At 40.5% G+C, this 23,222-nt stretch overlaps 1 protein-coding gene across 2 annotated transcripts in view; it reads right to left on the bottom strand.

The window, feature by feature from the left end:
• Positions 1-19,291, bottom strand: part of NAF1 (nuclear assembly factor 1 ribonucleoprotein) — a 34,479-nt gene extending 15,188 nt beyond the window's left edge. Inside the window, exons 1-4 of one of the 2 annotated variants that reach the window (XM_004009579.6) lie at positions 18,930-19,291; positions 15,965-16,133; positions 7,232-7,325; positions 1,012-1,094 (exon numbers count right to left, since the gene is read on the bottom strand). In XM_004009579.6, the coding sequence (XP_004009628.3) occupies positions 1,012-1,094; positions 7,232-7,325; positions 15,965-16,133; positions 18,930-19,189 (606 nt within the window). In that variant the 5' untranslated portion in view covers positions 19,190-19,291. Of the gene's footprint in view, positions 1-1,011; positions 1,095-7,231; positions 7,326-15,964; positions 16,134-18,291 lie in introns of both variants that reach the window. The other variant, XM_042251102.2, reaches the window with a different exon arrangement.
• Positions 19,292-23,222: the final 3,931 nt, after the last annotated feature.

The following is a 23,222-nucleotide window of genomic DNA, read 5'->3' as shown; positions in this document are numbered from 1 at the left end:
GGGTGGCAGGGCCCTCATAAAAGCTGGATCCCTTTCTAATCTGTCAGAACGGAACAGCAGGAAAAGGCACAGAAAAGGAAAATTATGTGAGTTGCTCTAATAATATAATTCAAAATAAATGCTTTTTTCTGATTAAACACAAATTAATTCTATTTCTTAAAATAAAAAAGATGTCAACTGTTGCTTATCTAGGAATAGGAAAAACTAAACCCCAAAAAGTTCTCCAGAGACAACATATGGTTTCTCAATTGTTATCAACTCAATATTTATTTACTTAGCCCATATAATCTACAAAGGACTCTAACGATACACAGTGGAATATCCCAAGGTGAATAAAACTCTGCCCCTGCTGCCAGAAAGAGAATACTTGGTTGATATTTATACTCTTCATCTTGGAAGATTTTCTGTCCTCCAATGGCCACTCAGAATTATGTATCTGTTGGGTAAAATGCAGACATGCAGCATGCAGGGTTTTCCCCTGCATGTAAGGATGTTAAAAGGGACTTAATCTTATGATTAAGTACATATTCACAATTCTCCGGAAAGTGCTTATAGTGACACTTTACTGGTGTCACCAAAAACTTTTTCCATTTGAAAGATTCCACTCTCAGCTTCCAAGTGAGGAAGACAAAGTTTAAAAAGTTTCTAGAGCCACTATTCAAAAGGCCACAAAAAGCAAAAAGGTTTATGAACTATTATGCATTGGAAAGTCTCCTGCACCCAACTGAGTACCTGGAAGAACTGTGTCTTATTCAAAATACAGACCCACTGCCTGGCAAAGAATCCGACTGGCAAAGAACCTGACAAATGTCAGGGAAAAAATTCTACATAACAAATTAAACCAATTTACAGACAGACACAAATTACTGAAGAAAATCAGGAATGTACTAAAATTTGAGAGCTCTAGATTGCTCACATACTAAAACTAATACACTTAAGATACTAAAGTCAGAAAATCCAATCAACAAAGAAAAAGGGTAATTAGTGGGATTTGAGTATTGTTTTACAAACCTTTCCTGCTGCCTGTCGATCAGTTTTAAAAATTACAGTCTCCTCATTAACTGGAGGTACGTTAGTCATAGATTCAATTATTACTGAAAATAAAACAAAATAGATTATTTCAAGATTTAATCAGAAGATAATGCAGAATTCAAATCAGAATTTAGGCTTTAATCTCCACATAATTTACAATGAAATTTAAGGTGGGATAATATACGTTGGTAACCATTCCTCCTAGATAAACAAGTAGCGTAAGGAAATATATTCTACATTATTTTCTTTTATACGAAAGCTACAATTCTAGGAAAAAAGATTAAAGTACAAAATCTCACAGAAAGATGGAATTACCCATTAGTCAAAAGTCAACAAAGTCAAGCTGTGTACATTTTCTCAAGCGATTTTTATCCAAAAAGTAATAATCACATTTAGTCACATAACTCCTGTTTTAGAAGAAATTAGTCTTCTTTCTCACCCTAGAAATCCTTTTCTGAAAAGTACTGATTACATACCGATATATGAAAAAGTTAAAGACTTCACAAAAATATTTTCCTCTGAACAGATAAAGAGAATGATACAGCTCCCAGTAATGTGGCTCCCAGGTGCACTGGGATGACCCTGAGGGATGGGATGGGGAGGGAGGCGGGAAGGGGATTCAGGACAGGGGACACATGTACACCCATGGCTGATTCATGTAGATGCATGGCAAAAACCACTACAACATTGCAATTACCTTCCAATTAAAATAAATAAATAAAAAGACAAAAAGCAGTATCCCCCCATTCTAGCACATTCTCCTGTTCTTGTTAAGTGCCACAAGTGTCAAACTAACAATCTACAACAGCAAAACGAAAACAAACACACATATACATTCACACAGACACACATACACACTAGATTCTTAGAAAATTAAACCTACAAAAAAATACTCCATCACATTACACAGATAATGCCATCTCCACTTGGAAAATGAAATATTAGTTGATTATTAAAATCCATTCAAGATTTTCAGTTGCATCCCAATTAATTTCAAGATTTACTACTTCTAAGTTGGAACATGCACTAAGGAATGGGCAACAATTTTTGAGCTAGATCTGCTTTTGGAATAAAGATGACAAAGACTGATACTGAATAATGACAGAATTTCCCAGAGTCAAATTACATGAAAATTAAAAACTAATTCAAAACCCTCACATTTGATAGAAAGGTAAAAGTGCCTGAAGAACTATGGACAGAGGTTCGTGACATTGCACAGGACACAATGATCAAGACCAACCCCCAAAAAAGAAATGCAAAAAGGCAAAATGGTTGTCCCAGGAAGACTTACAAATAGCTAAGAAAATAAAAGATGCAAAAGGCAAAGGAGAAAAGGAAAGATATACCCATCTGAATGCAGAGTTCCAAAGAAGAGCAAGGAGAGGTAAGAAAGCCTTTCTCAGTGATCAATGCAAAGAAATAGAGGAAAAAAATAAAATGGGAAAGGCTAGAGATCGCTTGAAGAAAACTGGAGATACCAAGCAAACATTTCATGCAAAGATGGGCACAATAAAGGACAGAAATGGCATGGACCTAACAGAAGCAGAAGATATAAAGAAGAGGTGGCCAAGAATACACAGAAGAATTCTATAAAAAATTCTTCATGACCCAGATAACCATTATGGTGTGAACACTCACCTAGAGCCAAACATCCTGGAAAGTGAAGTTAAGTGGGCCTTAGGAAGCATCACTACGAACACAGCTAGTGGAGGTGATTTCAATAGTTGAGCTATTTCAAATTTTAAAAGATGATGCTGCGAAAGTGCTGCACTCAATATGCCAGCAAGTTTGGAAAACTCAACAGTGGCCACAGGACTGGAAAAGGTCAGTTTTCATTCCAATCCCAAAGAAAGGCAATGCCACACAATTGCACTCATCTCACAGGCTAGCAAAGTAATGCTCAAAAGTCCTGAAGCCAGGCTTCAACAGTACATGAACCATGAACTTCCAGATGTTTGAGGAGGATTTAGAAAAGGCAGAGGAATCAGAGATCAAATTGGCAACATCTGCTGGATGATCGAAAAAGAAAGAGAATTGCAGAAAAACATCTTCTGCTTTATTGACTACATAAAAGCCTTTGACTGTGTGGATCAGAACAAACTGTGGAAAATTCTTAAAGAGATGGGAATACCAGACTACCTGACCTGTCTTCTGAGAAATCTGTATGCAGGTCAAGGAGCAACAGTTAGAACTGGACATGAACAACAGACAGGTTCCAAATCAGAAAAGGAGTACATCAAGACTGTATATTGCAACCCTGCCTATTTTACTTACACACAGAGTACATCATGAGAAACACTGTGCTGGATGAAGCACAAGCTGGAAGCAAGATTGCCAGGAGAAATATCAATAACCTTGGATAGGCAGATGACATCACACTTATGGCAGAAAGTGAAGAAGACCCTCTTGATGAAAGTAATAGGAGAGTGAAAAAGTTGACTTAAAGCTCAACATTCAGAAAACGAAGATCATGGCATCTGGTCCCATCACTTCATGGCACATAGATGGGGAAACAATGGAACAGTGACAGACTTTATTTTGGGGGGCTCCAAAATCACTGCAGATGGTGACTACAGCCGTGAAATTAGAAGACACTTACTCCTTGGAAGAAAAGTTATGACCAACCTAGATAGCATATTCAAAAGCAGAGACATTACTTTGCCAACAAAGGTCCGTCTAGTCAAGGCTACGGTTTTTCCTGTGGTCATGTATGGATTTGAGTTGGACTGTGAAGAAAGCTGAGCACTGAAGAATTGATGCTTTTGAACTGTGGTGTTGGAGAAGACTCCTGAGAGTCCCTTAGACTGCAAGGAGGTATAACCAGTCCATTCTAAAGGAGATCAGTCCTGGGTGTTCATTGGAAGGAATGATGCTAAAGCTGAAGCTCCAGTACTTTGGCCACGTCATGTGACGAGCTGACTCATTGGAAAAGACTCTGATGCTGGGAGGGATTAGGGGCAGAAGGAGAAGGGGACAACAGAGGATGAGATGCTGGATGGCATCACCAACTTGACGCACGTGAGTCTGGGTAAACTCCAGGAGTTGGTGATGGACAGGGAGGCCTGGCATGCTATGATTCATGGGGTCGCAAAGAGTTGGACATGACTGAGCAACTGAAATGAACTAAACTGTATGGATATGAGAGTTGGACTATAAAGAAAGCTGAGTGCTAAAGAATCGATGCTTCTAATTGTGTTGTTGGAGAAGACTCTTGAGAGTCCCTTGAACTGCAAGGAGATCCAACCAGTCCATCTTAAAGGAGATGAGTCCTGGGTGTTCATTGGAAGGACTGATGTTGAAGCTGAAACTCTGATACTTTGGCCACCTGATGCAAAGAACTGACTTACTGGAAAAGACCCTGATGCTGGGAAAGATTGGGTGCAGGAGGAGGAGACAACAGAGGATGAGATGCTTGGATGGGATCACCAACTCAATGGCCATGGGTTTGAGTAAGCTCCAGCAATTGGTGATGGACAGGGAAGCCTGGCGTGCTGCAGTCCATGGGGTCACAAAGAGTCAGACACGACTGAGAGACTGTGAACTGAAGAAAAGAGTACATAAGAGATTTTAACATGATCATATGGTGAAACCCACACAGAACTATCACGACAACCTAGCTGACTGATATTTAATGTTATTTTCTTTTTTGTAAAAGGTCCAAATAATGTTACGTTTCAAGTTTTCAAAACGGAGTGTGTAACAAGCATATTCAATAGCAGCACATGCTCTGTTTGACTCATTAATCTTTATTCCCACCAGGGTGAGAATTTTGTTAGTCTATTAGGATGTGTTAGTCAAAATAGTATCTTTAAAAAGCATTATTTCATATGTATCACATAATTTACTTTTCTTTCCCTTGAGAATGAACATTATGACCTAAACTTTTTCTACACACATCAAGTCCAATAAACAGTTGATTCATACTATGTAATCAAGAAATTACCTTTCTGATTTATTTTTGCATATTATTAAATACCATAGATAGTAAATGTAATGACTCAAGAATCATGTAGAGTTTTAGTAATTATGATCTTTATAAAAAAGTTTCATTTAATTGGAATTTTCATTAATAATCTCCCAAATTGTAAGTAAGACTTATTTTTTAAAATAGTGATAAGACAATTTAAAAAAAGATGAAAAGAACAGTTTCAGAAGGATAGGTGTTTTAACTCTTCTCTCAATGTTTGATAAAATTCACCTGTGAAGCTGTCATGTCCTGGACTTTTGTTTGTTGGGAGGTTTTTAATCATGGTTTCAATGACCCTGCAATTCCACTCCTGGCCATATATTCAGAGACAACCATGGCCCAAAAAGATGCATGCATCCCAATGTTCACTGAAGCACTGTTTACAAAAGCCAAGACATGGAAGCAACCTAAATGTTCATTCACAGAGAAATGGATAAGGCTGTTTAATGGAATATTACTCAACCATTAAAAAGAACGAAATAATGTCATTTGCAGCAACTTGGATGGACCTAGAGAGTGTCATACTGAGTGAAGTCAGAGAAGGAGAAATATCCTATGGCATCCCTTAGATGAGGAATTTAAAAATAAATCATACAAATGAACTTACTTATAAAACAGAAAGAGACTTACAGACTTAGAAAACAAACTTCTGATTGCCTGGGGAGAAGGGATAGTTAGGGACTTTGGGAAGGTCATGAACATACTGCTATATTTAAAATGGATAACAAAGATCTACTGTAGAGCACATGGAACTCTGCTCAATGTTATGTGGCAGCCTGGGTGGGAGTGGGGTTTGGGGGAGAATGGATACAGGTATATGAATGGCTGAGTCCCTTCCCTGTTCATCTGTTAACTGGCTATACCTCAGTACAAAATGTTTTTGGTGTTAAAAATAAATAAATAAAAAGATCAAAAGATAAATTTTCATTTCTACCACTGACTGATTATACAACAGATCACAGGAGCAAGTAACTCAAATTCTTCTATGTCCCTTAAGTCATAAACTAAGGACTGGTGGACCATTTAGGCCTTTTTCTTAGTTCAAAAATCCTATGACTTTGTCAACTTGCAGTCCTATTTTTTGGTGTCACTTACTAGAGTTAATAGTAGCAACATTAATTTCAAAGTCTCTCCTGTACTGACATCATATCTTGGGGCTAAAAGAAATCTGTAAAATTTAGTTCCCATATACTCCAATGGGTTCATATTTCATGGCATTAATGTCAGTGTTAAATTCTAGAACTTTCTAATTTACTTGTTTGTAAGATAAAATCAAAGGCAGCAGGCAGAGTAACAGCTCTCTACCCACAAAAAAAGATATCCACACACCCAAATCCCTGAACCTGTAAATGATATTTTATATTAAAAAGAGAGACTTTGAGGATAAGAATAAGGCTAAGCACCTTACAGTACAAAATTACCACGGTTAACAGTGGGTACACCCAATCTAAGGAGTCCTTAGAAGCAGAGAATCTTCCCAGTCTGTGCTGATCCATCAGAGGGGGATATGATGATAGATAAGGTCAGAGAGAAGCTACATTATGGATTTTGAAAATGAAGGTAGGCGGCCATGAGCAAAGGAATGAGAGAGATCTCCAAATACTGGAAAAGATCAAGAAATGCATTCTCCCTCAGAGCCTCCAGAGAGCAACTTGGCCCTGAAGGACCCCTTGATTTTACCCAGTGGGACCCATCACACTTCTGGCCCACAGTACTGTAAAGTAATAAATGTGTTGTTTTAAACCATTAAACATGTAGTAACTTAACAGCAACAGAAAACAGATGTATCATTTAAATAAATTTTGGAGAAATTTCTATGTCAGTAAAAGCACTTTAAATTTTTAAAAAAACATTGTATTTATGTACTACTTCCCTGGTGGCTCAGATGATAAAGCGTCTGTCTACAATGCAGGAGACCCGGGTTCGAGCCCTGGGTTGGGAAGATCCCCTGGAGAAGGAAAAGGCAATCCACTTCAGTACTATTGCCTGGAAAATCCCATGGACAGAGAAGCCTGGTAGGCTACAGTCTATGGGGTCGCAAAGAGTAGGACACAACTGAGCGACTTCACTTTCACTTTGTGTAAGTAAAAACTGAATTTATCTGTTCAAACCTAACAGCTATAAAATGAAGTATTATTACATATTTTGGAGAAAATTCCCTTACCATAAGTCTTTGATTATTAGTATATACTTGGATATAAATTATAATTATTAATAAAAATACATACATACCTAATTGTTCAATAATACTTGAAACCATCCCAAGAGGCTTTAATTCAATATCTTCAGGCAGAACAATAGTGAGTTCTTCAACAGAAGGTAGTTCCTGGAATACAAAAAAGCAGTAATCTTTCTCCAGCTTCAAGGACTTAACTTTTTTTTGTTGTTTTAAAAAAGGATGGTTTCTATGTAGTATGCTGTATCTATTTCTGAGATGTAACATTAATTATTTTTCATCTCTTGGATGTCGTCCTTTCTAGTGTCTGAACATTTCTCCCCTATCCAACATCTCCCCACCTAAGTGATTCAAGAGATCTAGTATCTACACCCTAACCCATAACACAGACCTAAATACCACTCTAGATTTTTCCAATCAACTTGAACAAGAGATCATCCTAAAAGAGACAACATAAAATAACTCCCAGAGACATTCCACTTGAAGAGAATTAATTCTACTGGCTCTGATTTCTCCACAGAAGAGTTCTCTGATCTGTCTTAATGTGGTTAGTTAATTAATTTGACTATGATTAAACAGTTTAACAGAGGAACAGCTAACTTATCTAAGGTTGTGTGAAAGGAAGAAAAATTTCTGGTCTCTTCAAGACAAAATGCATAATTCCTTGAAATGAGGTAGTAAGTTCCAGCTCAAGAAGCTGTGAAGCTGTTACCTGATTATCTTCTTATCTGTCTAGGTTAAAACCAAATTTCTTTACATTCTGACCCAGGTGCTAACTGTTTGTCAGTTGCTACAGAAACTGGATATTGAAGTGGAGAGGATGTTTGAAGAAAAACCTGAGAAAGCAGACCTTAGGTTTTAAATTAAATAAACAGAGCTTTCTGTTCACCTTTGTCAAATGATCACAAGTGACTCTCCCAAGAAAAGTTTTTCCCTAAGAAGGGATTAAGGAAAGTACAAAGATTCTATTAATGGTGTATTAAGGTTAAGTCTGGGAGAAAAAAAATGACTTTTGGAGAACTGTTAAAAAAGACAGGAAAACCTAAATCATACAGAGCATTTTAGATGAGTTTATCTCAGGTACTCATTTTCCTCTACAGAATCTCCAGCTGAGGTTTTTAGCAAAAACAAGACCGGGAGCTGACTGTGGCTCAGATCATGAAGTCCTTATTGCCAAATTCAGACTTACATTGAAGAAAGTGGAGAAAACCACTAGACCATTCAGGTATGACCTAAATCAAATCCCTTATGATTATACAGTGGAAGTGAGAAATAGATTTAAGTGACTAGATCTGATAGACAGAGTGCCTGATGAACTATGGACGGAGGTTTGTGACACTGTACAGGAGACAGGGATCAAGACCATCCCCATGGAAAAGAAATGCAAAAAAGCAAAATGGCTGCCTGGGGAGGCCTTACAAATAGCTGAGAAAAGAAGAGATGTGAGATGAGGAAAGATATACCCCACTGAGTAGAGTCCAGAGCACAGTAAGGAGATATAAGAGAGTTTTCTTAAATGAACAATGAAAACAAAGAAGAAAACAACAGAATGGGAAAGACTAGCGATCTCTTCAAGAAATTTGGAAATAAAAAGAGAACATTTCATGCAAGTTCAGTTCAGGTCAGTCGCTCAGTCATATCTGACTCTTTGGGACCCCATGAATCGCAGCACGCCAGGCCTCCCTGTCCATCACCAACTCCCGGAGTTCACTCAGACTCACGTCCATCGAGTCAGTGATGCCATCCAGCCATCTCATCCTCTGTCGTCCCCTTCTCCTCCTGCCCTCAATCCCTCCCAGCATCAGAGTCTTCCAATGAGTCAACTCTTCACATGAGGTGGCCAAAGTACTGGAGTTTCAGCTTTAGCATCATTCCTTCCAAAGAAATCCCAGACCTGATCTCCTTCAGAATGGACTGGTTGGATCTCCTTGCAGTCCAAGGGACTCTCAAGAGTCTTCTCCAACACCACAGTTCAAAAGCATCAATTCTTCGGTGCTCAGCCTTCTTCACAGTCCAACTCTCACATCCATACCTGACCACAGGAAAAACCATAGCCTTGCCTAGACGGAACTTAGTCGGCAAACTAATGTCTCTGCTTTTGAATATGCTATCTAGGTTGGTCATAACTTTTCTTCCAAGGAGTAAGCGTCTTTTAATTTCATGGCTGCAATCACCATCTGCAGTGATTTTGGAGCCCCAAAAATAAAAGTCTGACACTGTTTCCACTGTTTCCCTATCTATTTCCCATGAAGTGATGGGACCGGATGCCATGATCTTAGTTTTCTGAATGTTGAGCTTTAAGCCAACTTTTTCACTCTCCACTTTCACTTTCATCAAGAGGCTTTGTAGTTCCTCTTCACTTTCTGCCATAAGGGTGGTGTCATCTGCATATCTGAGGTTATTGATATTTTTCCCGGCCATCTTGATTTCATGCAAACATGAGCACAATCAAGGACAGAAACAATACAGACCTAAGAGAAGCAGAAGATATTAAAAAGACATGGCAAAAATACATAGAAGAACTATACAAAAAGGTCTTAATGACCTGGATAACCACAATGCTGTGGTCAATCACCTAGAGCCAGACACTTGGAGTATGAAGTCAAGTGGGCCTGAGGAAGCATCACTACAAAGCTACTGAAGGTTATGGAATCCCAATTGAGCTATTTAAAATCCTAAAAGATGATGCTGTTAAAGTGCTACACTCAGTATGTTGACAAATTTCAAAAACTTAGCAGTGACCCCAGGACTGGAAATGGTCAGTTTCCATTTCAATTTCAAAGAAAGGCAATGCCAAAGAACATTCAAAGTACCATACAGTTGTGCCCATTTCACATGCTAGTAAGTTAATGCTCAAAATCCTTCAAGCTAGGCTTCAACAGTACTTGAGAACTTTCAGATGTACAACGTGGATTTAGAAAAGGCAGAGGAATCAAAGACCAAATTGCCAACATTCCTTGGATCATGGTAAAAGCAACAGAATATGAGAAAAAAATCTATTTCTGCTTCACTGACTATGCTAAAGCCTTGGACTGTGTGGATCACAACAAACAGGAAAATCTTAAAAGAGACAAGAATACCAGACCAACTTAACTGTCTCCTGAGAAAACTGTATGTAGATCAAGAAACAACAGTTAGAACTCAACATGGAACAACAGACTGGTTCAACATTGGGAAAGTAGTATATCAAGGTTGTATGGTGTCACCCTACTTACATTATGTGAAATATCAGACTAGATGAATCACAAGCTGGAATCAAGATTGCCTGGAGAAATATTAACAACCTCAGATATGCAGGTGATACCACTTTAATGGCAGAAAGCAAAGAGGATCTAAAAAGCCTCTTGATGACTGAAAAAGGAGAGAGAAAAAGCTGGCTTAAATCTTAGTATTCAAAAAACAAAGATCATGGCATCCGATCCGCTCACTTCATGGCAAATAGGGAAAAACTGGAAACAATGACAAATTTTATCTTGCAGGGCTCCAAAATCACTGCAAATGGTGAGTGCAGCCATGAAGTTAAACGACGCTTGTTCCTTGGAAGAAAAACTATGAGGAACCTCCACAGCATATTAAAAAGCAAAGACATCACTTCACTGACAAAGGTCCATGTAGTCAAAGCTATGGTTTTTCCAGTAGTCATGCATGGATGTAAGAGTTGGACCATAAGGAAGACTGAGTGGCAAAGAATTATTTGATGCTTTATAATTGTGGTGCTGGAGCAGACTCTTCAAAGTCTCTTAAGACGCCAAGGAGATGAAAACAGTGAATCCTAAAGAAAATCAACCCTGAATATTCACTGGAAGGACTGATGCTGAAGCTGAAGCTCCAATACTTTGGCCACCTGATGAGAAGAGCTGACTCACTGAAAAAGACCCTGATGCTAGGAAAGACTGAGGTCAGGAGGAACGTGGGCAAAAGAGGATGAGATGGTTAGATAGCATCACCGACTCAATGGACATGAATTTGAGCAAACTCTAGGAGATAGAGAAGGACAAGGAAGCCTAGCATGCTACAGTCCATGGGGTCACATAGAGTGGGATGTGACTTAGCATCTGAACGACAACAAATGCCTCAACAATAGGAAACAGTCCAGAATATGAGAAACTTTATGAAGAGTTAGGCCATAAAACCAGTAAAGCTGGTCTTTGTTCTAAAGATCTCATAGATGCATCACAAACTCTGAAACTGGTACTAAATATTTGACCCATCTGAATTTATGTACACCTTTTTGCAAAGACAACACAGGATATTTCACTGGTCTTCCTCAGAATTTCATTAGGAAATTAGTAGACTACACACAGCCAACAGTTCCACTGCACAGCCCTGCTGCCTTAAAAGAAACACAACAGCAGACCTGAACAAAGGCACATTCAATACCAGCTAGAGCTACTTTTCACTTTCACGCATTGGAGAAGGAAATGGCAACCCACTCCAGTGTTCTTGCCTGGAGAATCCCAGGGATGAGGGAGCCTGGTGGGCTGCCGTCTATGGGGTCGCACAGAGTTGGACATGACTGAAGCAACTTAGCAGCAGCAGTAGAGCTACTTTATGTAACAAAGGAGGGGATGCTTCCCAGGAAGCATGAACTGTCATCTGAAAACAGACAAATTCAAAGCTAAGCAATAGGGCTGTCTCAAAAGTCAGCAAAGAATATGGCATGAATAGCCAGTTCATGGAGAAAGTGAAAGTAGAACATATCAAATTTTCTACAGAGCCAGGAACAAGAAACCCAAATGCAAACTAGAGGTAAAATGATTCAATCTACAGGCAAACAAAAGTGAGTCAGAAAATAAAATGGCACTCAGAGCTATGAGAATGTCAAGAAGCACGTAAAAGAAACAGCACAGCCATCCTCAATAGCTACCTTGGTTCCCAATGGCTTTCCTAGCCAAGTAAGTTTACAGTAAATCCCCCTTCTGATGTAATCTGGTCTCTGTTGTAGCTCCAAGAGTCCAACCTATGTCATATGTGATTAACTGCTTCCACGTATTTCCCTCTTTCCCTTCACAGAAGATAAATATTATTACTGACTGAACAACAGCTGCCATGTTCTAAGCCTCCCCTTCCCATGAACGCACCCCTTGTGGTTTGTATGGGGTTGAAACTACCCATACTCTTCAAAATTCACACACTTTCACACTCCCTTTCTGTCACTTATCACAGACTCCGACCCTCACACTCGCCCATTTGCTTTCTCTCATTTACACTTTCCTACACACTCTCCACACGAGAGTATAGGAGTGACCGTGCAACTCATGTCCAGGCAATCAGAATACCCATCAGAATACCCATCTCACTAGCTTCAATTATTTGTTCAGACCCATAAATCAGGCTCCCAGTACACCAATCCAAGTTCTGTCCATGACGTTCATTCAGGAATATCAGGGGCCAAGCCACCAGCCATGTGCAGAAACATCTCCTGAACAACAAAGAGTAGATCCTAAAGACAACGAGTACTTGTAGCCACACCAGTCTTGAGATTCAGGGCCAAGTCATTCTCTCCCCTTGACCTTGAGAGCGCAAGTCCCGAAGGAGTCCTCATATACCCTTCTAGAGCCCTAAAAGATTTACAGCAGACCAGAGAAATCATTCCTCTACATATCTCCAGTACCATATGTAGGAGTAGGAACTTCTAGTACATTTGCTTTCTAAACCTAAGAATATAAAATAGTGTGAGGAGCTAGTTAAGAATCCAAAATTTAAAAGAGAAAAAAAAAAAAAGACTACAATTGCCCCTTCTATCCTTCCCAAGGATCCTTCAGAACTAGCACAAAAAGGAAGAGACCCTCTCACTATTTCAAGTTTTAAAAACTAATCTATTTTCCCAGCAAAAAAGGAATTTTGATATGAGCTAAGCATACATTCACACAATTCAATAGCACTTCTTCCCATCATTTACTGTCTGCCTCTCCAGTAGGTGTATTTAGACTAGAAACCAGATGGGTCGTTTCCAGCACCTGGCACATGGCAGACATGTTGTAATAGTTTAAAAGTGAGTGAATGTCAGATGCCCACTCACTCTACCATTCCACAAGTCACATATTACTCTTGACTGACAGCCAGATATCTGAAAAGCACTCTGTTGGGCACTACATGAGCCATGAAGATCAGCTATGAACCAGTCCTCAAAAATGTGGACACAGACTCTTTTTGACTTTCTGATGAAAATATGGGCACTCTATCCAGAAAAATACCTAAATAAATTGACTAAGATTTTGCATTAAATTTCAAGGAATTCCCAAGGGAAGAATTTCAAATATAGTAGGATAAATAATAAAATGAAACACATGTACACACCAAAATAATATGATCCTTTATTTATTGATTCTTATATTCTAAGAGAGATTTAAGTAGAAAAGTGGTTAAGATACAGGGATGCTGCTGCTAAGTCACTTCAGTTGTGTCCGACTCTATGCGACCCCACAGACAGCAGCCCACCAGGCTCCTCTGTCCCTGGGATTCTCCAGGCAAGAATACTGGAGTGGGTTGCCATTTCCTTCTCCAATGCATGCATGCATGCTAAGTCACTTCAGTCGTGTCCAACTCTGTGTGACCCTATGGACAGAAGCCCACCAGGTTCTTCTGTCCCTGGGATTCTCTAGGCAAGAATACTGGAGTGGTGTATTTCTGCTTTATTGACTATGCCAAAGCCTTTGACCGTGTGGATCACAAGAAACTGCAGAAAATTCTGAGAGAGATGGGAATACCAGACCACCTGACCTGCTTCTTGAGAAACCTGTACGCAGGTCAGGAAGCAACAGTTAGAACTGGACATGGAACAACAGACTGGTTCCAAATAGGAAAAGGAGTGCATCAAGGCTGTATATTGCCACCCTGCTTATTTAACTTCTATGCAGAGTACATCATGAGAAACGGGCTGGAAGCAGCACAAGCTGGAATCAAGATTGCTGGGAGAAATATCAGTAACCTCAGAAACACAGATGACATCACCCGTAACGCAGAAAGTGAAGAGGAACTAAAAGCCTCTTGATGAAAGTGAAAGTGGAGAGTAAAAAAGTTGGCTTAAAGCTCAACATTCAGAAAACTAAGATCATGGCATCCGGTCCCATCACTTCATGGGAGATAGATAAGGAAACAGTGTCAGACTTTATTTTTTTGGGCTCCAAAATCACTGCAGATGGTGACTACAGCCATGAAATTAAAAGATGCTTACTCCTTGGAAGAAAAGTTATGACCAACCTAGACAGCATATTCAAAAGCAGAGACATTACTTTTCCAACAAAGGTCCATCTAGTCAAGGCTATGGCTTTCCCAGTGGTTATGTATGGATGTGAGAGTTGGACTGTGAAGAAGGCTGAGCGCTGAAGAATTGATGCTTTTGAACTGTGGTGTTGGAGAAGACTCCTGAGAGTCCCTTGGACTGCAAGGAGATCCAACCAGTCCATTCTGAAGGAGATCAGGTCTGGGATTTCTTTGGAAGGAATGATGCTAAAGCTGAAACTCTAGTACTTTGGCCACCTCATGCGAAGAGTTGACTCATTGGAAAAGACCCTGGTGCTGGGAAGGATTGGGGGCAGGAGGAGAAGGGGACGACAGAGGATGAGATGGCTGGATGGCATCATGGACTCAATGGACGTAAGTTTGAGTAAACTCCGGAAGTTGGTGATGGACAGGGAGGCCTGGCATGCTGCGATTCATGGGGTCACAAAGAGTCGGACACGACTTAGCAACTGAACTGAACTGTGCCATTTCCTCCTCCATTTAACCTTCTAAATAAGTCTAAAAGAAGATATTATATTCATTTTAAGGAGATGAAAACTGAAGCACAGAGAAGAAACTTGTTATAGATAACCTGACATAATTCAACTCCTAAGTAATAGACACAGTATGAGTCCTAAGTCAGTGCTCTCCCTGTTAAGACTTATCCCATTTAGCAAAAGAAATTATTAAATACCTATTACAGGGATAAGACCAAACAAATCTGCCAATAACTTCAGAAAATAATCATAAGTTGGGAGAGCCTCTGTGTAAAAAAAAAACACAATGTCTCTAGACTTTAAAAATTTATCTCAAATCTTGCTTTACTACTTCACTGGTTTAAGCATTTTATAACTATAATTAAGGACCATTAAATTTCTCAAAAACAATAACAATAAATAAAAGTACACATGGGAGTTGGGAAAAAAAAAAAAAACAACCATATGGCAATACAGCCCATACTGCGAAAGTCTGAGAAGACTTTCCTCTTCTACCATAAGGCTTCAACAACATTATCATTAACCTCCTAGGAAGAGCATACAGTCTAAGAGGAAATAACCATGCGTTCAAATGCTAATAAATATCTATCCACAATAAACAAGTTTTCTCCAACTGTAATAATGAAAACACTCCAAAAACTTCCAGTAAACAGAAATCCTCAAAAGTGTAACTGATCTAATTTTACTTTCTATTTCTCCAAATGCAATTGATTAAAAAAACAGTTTCAACTGCTACTGAACTAAAGTTTCTCTGAGTTCTGGACCCCTTCCCAAAAAAAGAATTGTACATCTTACAATCTTTAGGGAAGACAAGAATGAAAGGCAGCAAGCCAAACTAGATGCCCAGCACATTATCAAATGTTAGCATTAGAAGCAACCTGAGAAATTATTGAGAATCTATTCTTTCTTTCACTTAAGAAAGCCAAGGCATGGCAAAAGTATGACCAGCAAAAGTTGAGAGTGGTCTTCAAATTCATGGAGCAGATACAGGCCAAATGAAATCACATCAGTATCATAAAATATTTTAGAACATATAAATTAAGTTTAGTAACAAATCTAAGTACTTACACTAAGAAGTAACTCATCTTTTGTTTTAAGAGGAAAATTCTTATTTTCCTTCTCAACTAGTAAGTCATCTTCTCCATCTGACAGAACTGGAGGAAGGGACATTCGAGAGGAAGACGATGAGGATGATGAGGAGGAAGAGGAGGAGCTTGAACTATCGGAATCTGTGTCACTATAGAGAAGAAAAAGTTGGAAACAATACAAAAGCATTATTACAATGGTATTAAAATATGATTATTCAACTAGAAAATATCTGCTTTACTAGATGTTTATGATTGCTGGTATAATTCAAAGGCTAGCATTTTGAAATTGACTATGGTGTTTGGAAAGCACTCTTATCAACTGATCACAAAACCCCTCCTCTAACCCAAACCTTCTTTTCACAACTGTCTCTTATGTGATACATCAGTCTGAAGCATGTGACAAATCACTGACCGAAGAGAATTCTGGGCCAGGCACCTGTCTTATTAGTCACCAACAAGGACCAGATCCATTAAGCAAAGAGACTTTCTTCTCAGTCTTCAATTTGGAAACTTTTCCAAGTTACCATCCATGCTGAGCACTTCACTCTCTGAAAACCCCTTTAGCCCTTGACTTCCGCAACAATTCTCAAAGCCAAAAACTATCCTCTTAGCTTGAACTGTTCGCAGGTACCCACTTCAGCTCCTTTTATGTGCTGTTTCTACAAGTCCCATACTCCTCTTCTCTCTGGTACTCTTTCCATGTATAACCTCCAACGAGCTCAACCATTACCAATGTGCAGATAACTGCCAAATCTTCAGTCTTGATATCCCTAAACTCTTAATAACAACTGCCAAATTAATGACCTATACACTCACAAGTTAAAAACAGTGCATTCTCCCTACTAATTCTGTTTCTTTCAGTTTCTCTTGTATTTCACTGTTTAGTCCTGAATCCAGTCACTAGAGGTAGAAACCTTGGAACTGTATCAAAGTATTGCATGCTCAGTCAATGATGAAACTGGTAAACATGACTCCTATTCCACTAGAAAAATCTAAATACAGAGTGCTATTAGCTGATGTTAAGGAATTAGGGTTCACTCTACTACAGCTGATAATGACATGGTTGTTATGTAAAAAATATTTTATCAGAAATGCACAGTAAAGAATTTACAGGGAAGGTGGCATGCGATCTGAGACTGGTTTTAAAACTATCTAGCTAAAAGTTAGAAATGCTAGGTAAAACAAAGTTAAGGGGACTTCCCTGGTGCTCCAGTGATTGGGAATCCACCTGCCAATGAAGGGGACATGAGTTTAATCCCCTGTCCAGGAGGATTCCACATGCTGTGGAGCAACTAAGCCCAGTGTACAACTACTTAGCTTGCACACCTAGAGTCCACGCTCCACAGGGAGGCCACCACAATGAGAAGCCCACCTACCACAATCAAGAGCAGCGGCCCCCCAACCTAGCCTAACTAGAGGAAAGCCATGCCTGCACAACACAGCCAAAAATAACTAAATAAAGCTAGGAAATAATGGAAACTGTGAAACTTGGTGATGGCTATGTGTACAGTGATTATATTACTCTGAGTCTGAAAATGTCCACAATAAAAAGTTTGAAGTACAGAGGGTGGGATAGGGTGGGAAGGAGGTTCAAGAGGGAGGGGACAAATGTATACCTATGTCTGATTCATGTCAATTTACCGCGGAAACCAGCCAACAATTGTAAATAAAGCAACTGTCCTTCAATTAAAAGTAAATAAATTTAAAAATACATATTAAAAAAAATTAAGTTTTACCTGTAATCTGATGGCCAAATTTATATTTCCATACCAGAATTGTCCTCCTACTGCTTCCCTGACATCTCCAATTTGTTGACAGTGAAATCTCAAATTAACTGTCTAAATTTAACATTCTTATTGGTTTACAGTCCCTATCCCAGAAAGTTTTCTCCCCATCTCAGTAAACAGCACCGCCATGCACTCAGTTGATGCCCCTCTTCATAGGCCACTACCACATCTATTAGTGATCCAAATGGGGGAAGTTTCAAAATATTCAATCCAAACACCGTCACACGGTGGCCTAATACAACATCTTTCCCATTGCGTCCACACTAAGCCAACCACTCTGCTTTCACTCTTGAACACAGTTCAGTTCCTTCTCCACAGAGTAAACCATTAAAATGCTAACTTGAGCATGAAAATCACCTGCTTAAAATTCTTCAAATTTCTCTAGCTGTTAGAATGAAAACTAACATGGCCAGAGGGTCCCACCTGTTTGGGTTCTACTACAAGTGCCTTGCTTGTTCCTTCCTTGTAATTTTCAACAACTCACTTTTTTTTTTTTTACTTCATTTTTCGTCCCTCTCACCAGAATGTGAAGCAAGGGTGTGTATATTGTTCACCGACACAGCATGGCATAAAACACACTCAAACACTTGCAGACAAGGTTCAGCGTGGTTCAGTGAACTCGCCTCCCACCACAGAACTTTCCTATATAAAAGACAGGAGGTACGGCTGGAGAAGCCTGAAAAAAGCTACGCAAAGCATGCAGTAACAGTTGAATCACTTTCCTCTAATTTCATGAAAAATTCATCACCAGAGAAATTCTACGAACTAACAAAACTGTCAGGAGTCAATCTGAAAAGAGACAAAATCCTTTATCTGATGCCCCATTTATCTGGTTCAACCAGTAAGAGTACACACTAAACTTGAGAAAAAGATTTGCCACAAACTAAATTATAACCCCCAAGGCCATACCACGTCGAGTGGTCACGGGATAAGCCCCCAGTCTCAGGTTTTCTACGTTCTAACTGAAAACGACAAACTGTCCATAGAGGGCTCTCGGACCCTCAGCGTTAGAGGAGGGGCCCCGACGGCCTCGCTCCCTCCCGGGGACACTGCAGACGCGGCAAGGGACGCGCCCCGGCTCCCGGGCCCTCCTGCCTCCTCGGCCCAGGCCTCCCGCTACCAGAGCCTCCCCCGCGCGCCCGATCGCCGGGGCACGACCTGTCCGAGTCCGAATCTGAGTCGGAGTCCGAGTCCGACGTCTCCAGGCCGCTCCCTCCCGCAGGCGGCCCCGGGAGCGACGGCGGCAGGTGCTGAGGCGACGGTTCGCCCGCAGACTCCGGGGCCCCCTGGTCCGCTGGCGGCGCTGCGACCGGAGCGGGGGCCGGGGCCGGAGAGGCCACCTCCTGGCTAATTCCGACGCCGGCGCCCCCGAATTTCAGCGTCTGCAGCTGAGCGGCGGCGGCCTCCACCACCTCCATGGCGCAAACTTTGGACGCTGGCCGACAGCGGCCGCGGAAACGAAGCACGGGCCCGCTTCACACGCCGCTCGGATAACCACGCGCGGGGCCGTCCGGAGACACGCCCCCGCAGCAGACGCAGCGGCACTTCCGGGCAGCGTGTGACGTAACGGGACGCAACGGCGATCCCTGGGGCGGGGCGGTCCGAAGGCGTCTGCACGCGGAGCCGAGCGGTCCTAAAGCCGGTGGTTTCCTTGCATCCTCGGAAGCTCACTGTGAGAGGCCAGATGGAGAGACTTTCTTGCTGCTAGATCTGGGGCAGTTACACGGAGGATGAGATGGGAAGGAGGGATGGGAAGGAGGGATGGCAAGACTGGGAAGACGCCTGATGGAGCGAGGCCCTGCACATTGGAAACTTGAGTCAGGAAGCCTTGAACCAACACTTACAGGAAACTTTTATAAAGTTAAATGGAGTTACAGCAGTGGATAGGCAACAAACACAATGACCATCCATCCTCAAAATTACAACTCATATTTTTGTTTGTTTTCTCCGAAGCGCTCCCAATTTAAAGAGCACTAATCGTGGGGGCCATGAAATTAAAAGACGCTTACTCCTTGGAAGAAAAGTTATGACCAACCTAGATAACATATTCAAAAGCAGAGACATTACTTTGCCAACAAAGGTCCATCTAGTCAAGGCTATGGTTTTTCCAGTGGTCATGTATGGATGTGAGAGCTGGACTGTGAAGAAGGCTGAGCACCGAAGAATTGATGCGTTTGAACTGTGGTGTTGGAGAAGACTCTTCAGCGTCCCCTGGACTGCAAGGAGATCCAACCAGTCCATTCTGAAGGAGATCAGGTCTTGGATTTCTTTGGAAGGAATGATGCTAAAGCTGAAGCTCCAGTACTTTGGCCACCTCCTGTGAAAAGTTGACTCATTGGAAAAGACCCTGATGCTGGGAGGGATTGGGGAGAAGGGGACAACAGAGGATGAGATGGCTGGATGTCATCACTGACTCGATAGACGTGAGTCTGAGTGAACTCCGGGAGTTGGTGATGGATAGGGAGGCCTGGCATGCTGCAATTCAGTTCGTGCTGCAATTCATGGGGTCCCAAAGAGTCGGACACAACTGAGCGACTGAACTGAACTGAACTGAATCATGAGGGAAACATGTTGCTGCCTGTTAGTGTTTTAGTTGACACTTTTGTGGAAAGGGTGGAATGGGACTGAAATGACTAATGGCTTGAGAAACCATGACTCTAGGTCTTAAGGAAGGCAAGCAAGAAGTTCTTAGGATTGAAGAAGAGGTAAAATTTTTCTTCATTTCCTGTTAGAACTTCAATTTGAGGCATTAGCCCCTCAGATAATAATAAATAGTAATCATTGTGACCATTTAATAAGCATGCATATGTGTCAAGGACTATGCCTAAGAAACTATCAGTATTTACACAGCCTCACTATGTGACCTCCACAGTGCCAGACCTTCATAGAAATTATGACAAGAATAATACATTGCCGCTAGTTTTAAGGCGTTTACCATTTAATTGAAATAAAAAGGTCCATGCACAGGAGATAGAGATATTTGAAATGTGGAATAGAATTTGCTAGTTCAGCAGTAATAGAAAGTTAAAGACTGACATGATGCATCATAGAAGTCTTCCAAGTAGAAGCAGGAATTTAAAGTCGAGGTACTACTTGCTAATACAGTGATTAAGCACAAATTAATCTCAATATGTCCAGCTGAATTGACCTGTGTTTGAATCTTAGCTCTACCATTGCCATGCTGGTGTAACTGATTTGGGAAAGAAAGCCTGACATAACTAAATTTCATTTTCCTTATCCTCCTTAAAATGGAGGTAAAAACACTATCTCAATTTTGTTGTTCAGTTGCTCAGTCGTGCCTAAGCTCTTTGCAACCACATAGACTCCAGCAGGCCAGGCTTCCCTGCCCTTCACTGTCTCCTGGAGTTTGCTCAAACTCATGTCCATTGAGTCAGTGATACCATCCAACCATCTCATCACTATCTCCCCTTTCTCCTCTGCACTCAGTCTTTGCCAGCATCAGGGTCTTTTCCAATGAGTCAGCTCTTCATATCAGGTGGCCAGAGTATTGAAGCTTCAGCTTCAGCATCAGTCCTTCCAATGAAAATTCTGGGTTGATTTCCTTTAGGATTGATTGGTTTGATCTCCTTGCAGTCCTAGAGAGTCTCAAGAGTCTTCTCCAGCACCAGAGTTCAAAAGCAATCAATTCTTCCCCTCTCAGCCTTCTGTTATTGTCCAACTCTCACATCCATTCATGACTACTGGAAAAACCATAGCTTTGACTATATGGACCTTTGTGGGCAGAGTGATTGATGTCTCTGCTTTTTAATATGCTGTCAAGTTTCCTCATAGCTTGTCTTCCAAGGAACAAGCATCTTTTAATTTCATGGCTGCAGTCACCATCTGCAGTGATTTTGGAGCCCAATAAAATAAAATCCGTTGCTGTTTCCAACTTTTCCCCATTTATTTCCTATGAAGTGATAGAACTGGATGCCAAGATCTTAGATTTTTGAATGCTGACTCTTAAGCCAGCTTTTTCATTCTCCTCTTTCACCTTCATCAAGAGGCTCTTTAGTTCCTCTTTGCTTTCTGCCATTTAGGGTGGTGTCATCTGCATATCTGAGGTTATTGATATTTCTCCTGGCAATCTTGATTCCAGCTTGTGATTCATCCAGCCAGGCATTTTGCATGATGTACTCTGCATATCAGTTAAATAAGCAGGGTGAATAATTAAATAATAGTTAAATAATACAGTCTTGAAGTTCTCCTTTCCCAATTTTGAACCAGGCTGTTGTTCCATGTCTGGTTCTAACTGATGCTTCTTGAGCTGCATGCTGGTTTCCCATGAGGCAAGTAATGTGGTCTGGTACTCCCATCTCTAAGAATTTTACACAGTTTATTGTGATCCTGAGAAGGTAACAGGCAGGAAGGCCAGGGGTCTGCAAACTGAGGAAATAGCCTGCAAGTGTCAGACATTTTTCTCTCTCTCAAGCTGCAGGAGGAAACAAACTAGCGATATTTTTTTCCTTCTCTATACAAATTTAAAAAGAGGTTTCTCTAAAAATTCTGTGTTGCCATAGTGACACCTGGTTTCACCTGAAGTTAACCAATGCCTTTTTCTTATGGAAATGTTTATCTTAAGCTATGCTAATGTACTATGCATTTACCCCAAACTCTGTCTTCAAGTTGTTCGCCTTTTGGCTCAGAACCTGCTTGACAAACCAGTATGTTATACTCAGACATTTTTCCTCTAATCCATGTAAATGAAATTATTTGTATGGTGATCTGTCCTTCTTCAAGATTCAAGTTAATCATTTTACGGCCCAAGATGAACGATTTCGTGCCAAGATTATCACAAAATGCATCTTATGGGTGAGGGGCCTGGTGCCATTCTGAGTTTTAAGACATTCCTTTCTTTGATTGACAGACTGCTAGTGACTATATAACATCCAGCTGAAGACTAGCAGGGGGGTACTCTTTCTGCCCCCTTCTGATGCCTATGTCAGAAGCTTTCTCTATCTCCTTTATACTGTAATAAAACTTTATTACACAAAAGCTCTGAATGATCAAGCCTTGTCTCTGGCCCTGGATTGAATTCTTCTCCTCCAGGGGCCAAGAATCCCGGCATCATGATTCAACAACAACCTTTCAATCCACACAGTCAAGACTCAAGTATCTCATTTAGTTCATATGAATATTTTTAATTAAGGTTTTATACAAAAGAATAGCATGTGTCATATACATGTTTAGTGCACAAAATCCCATGGAAAATAGAATACATGGATATGAATAAAATGATGCTTCAGTGACAATGATCTTGCAGATCTATGCAGTATAATTTTAAGCAGAGAACAAATTTGGGTCAGAGGAATCCTCCAGTTAGCCAAAAAAGTCTTGAATTTTTCCAGGAAGTGAGTGTTGAAAGTCTTAATGAATGACACAGTCAGTGAAATAGAGTAAAGGAAATCCCGAGCATCAGAAGAATCAAGTACTCTAAACTGTCTAACTGAG

The sequence above is a fragment of the Ovis aries genome, chromosome 6 (assembly GCF_016772045.2).
Source record: "Ovis aries strain OAR_USU_Benz2616 breed Rambouillet chromosome 6, ARS-UI_Ramb_v3.0, whole genome shotgun sequence".
NCBI lineage: Eukaryota > Metazoa > Chordata > Mammalia > Artiodactyla > Bovidae > Ovis > Ovis aries.
Note: the sequence above shows the minus strand (reverse complement) of the source record. Positions and strands in the feature narration are given on the sequence as shown.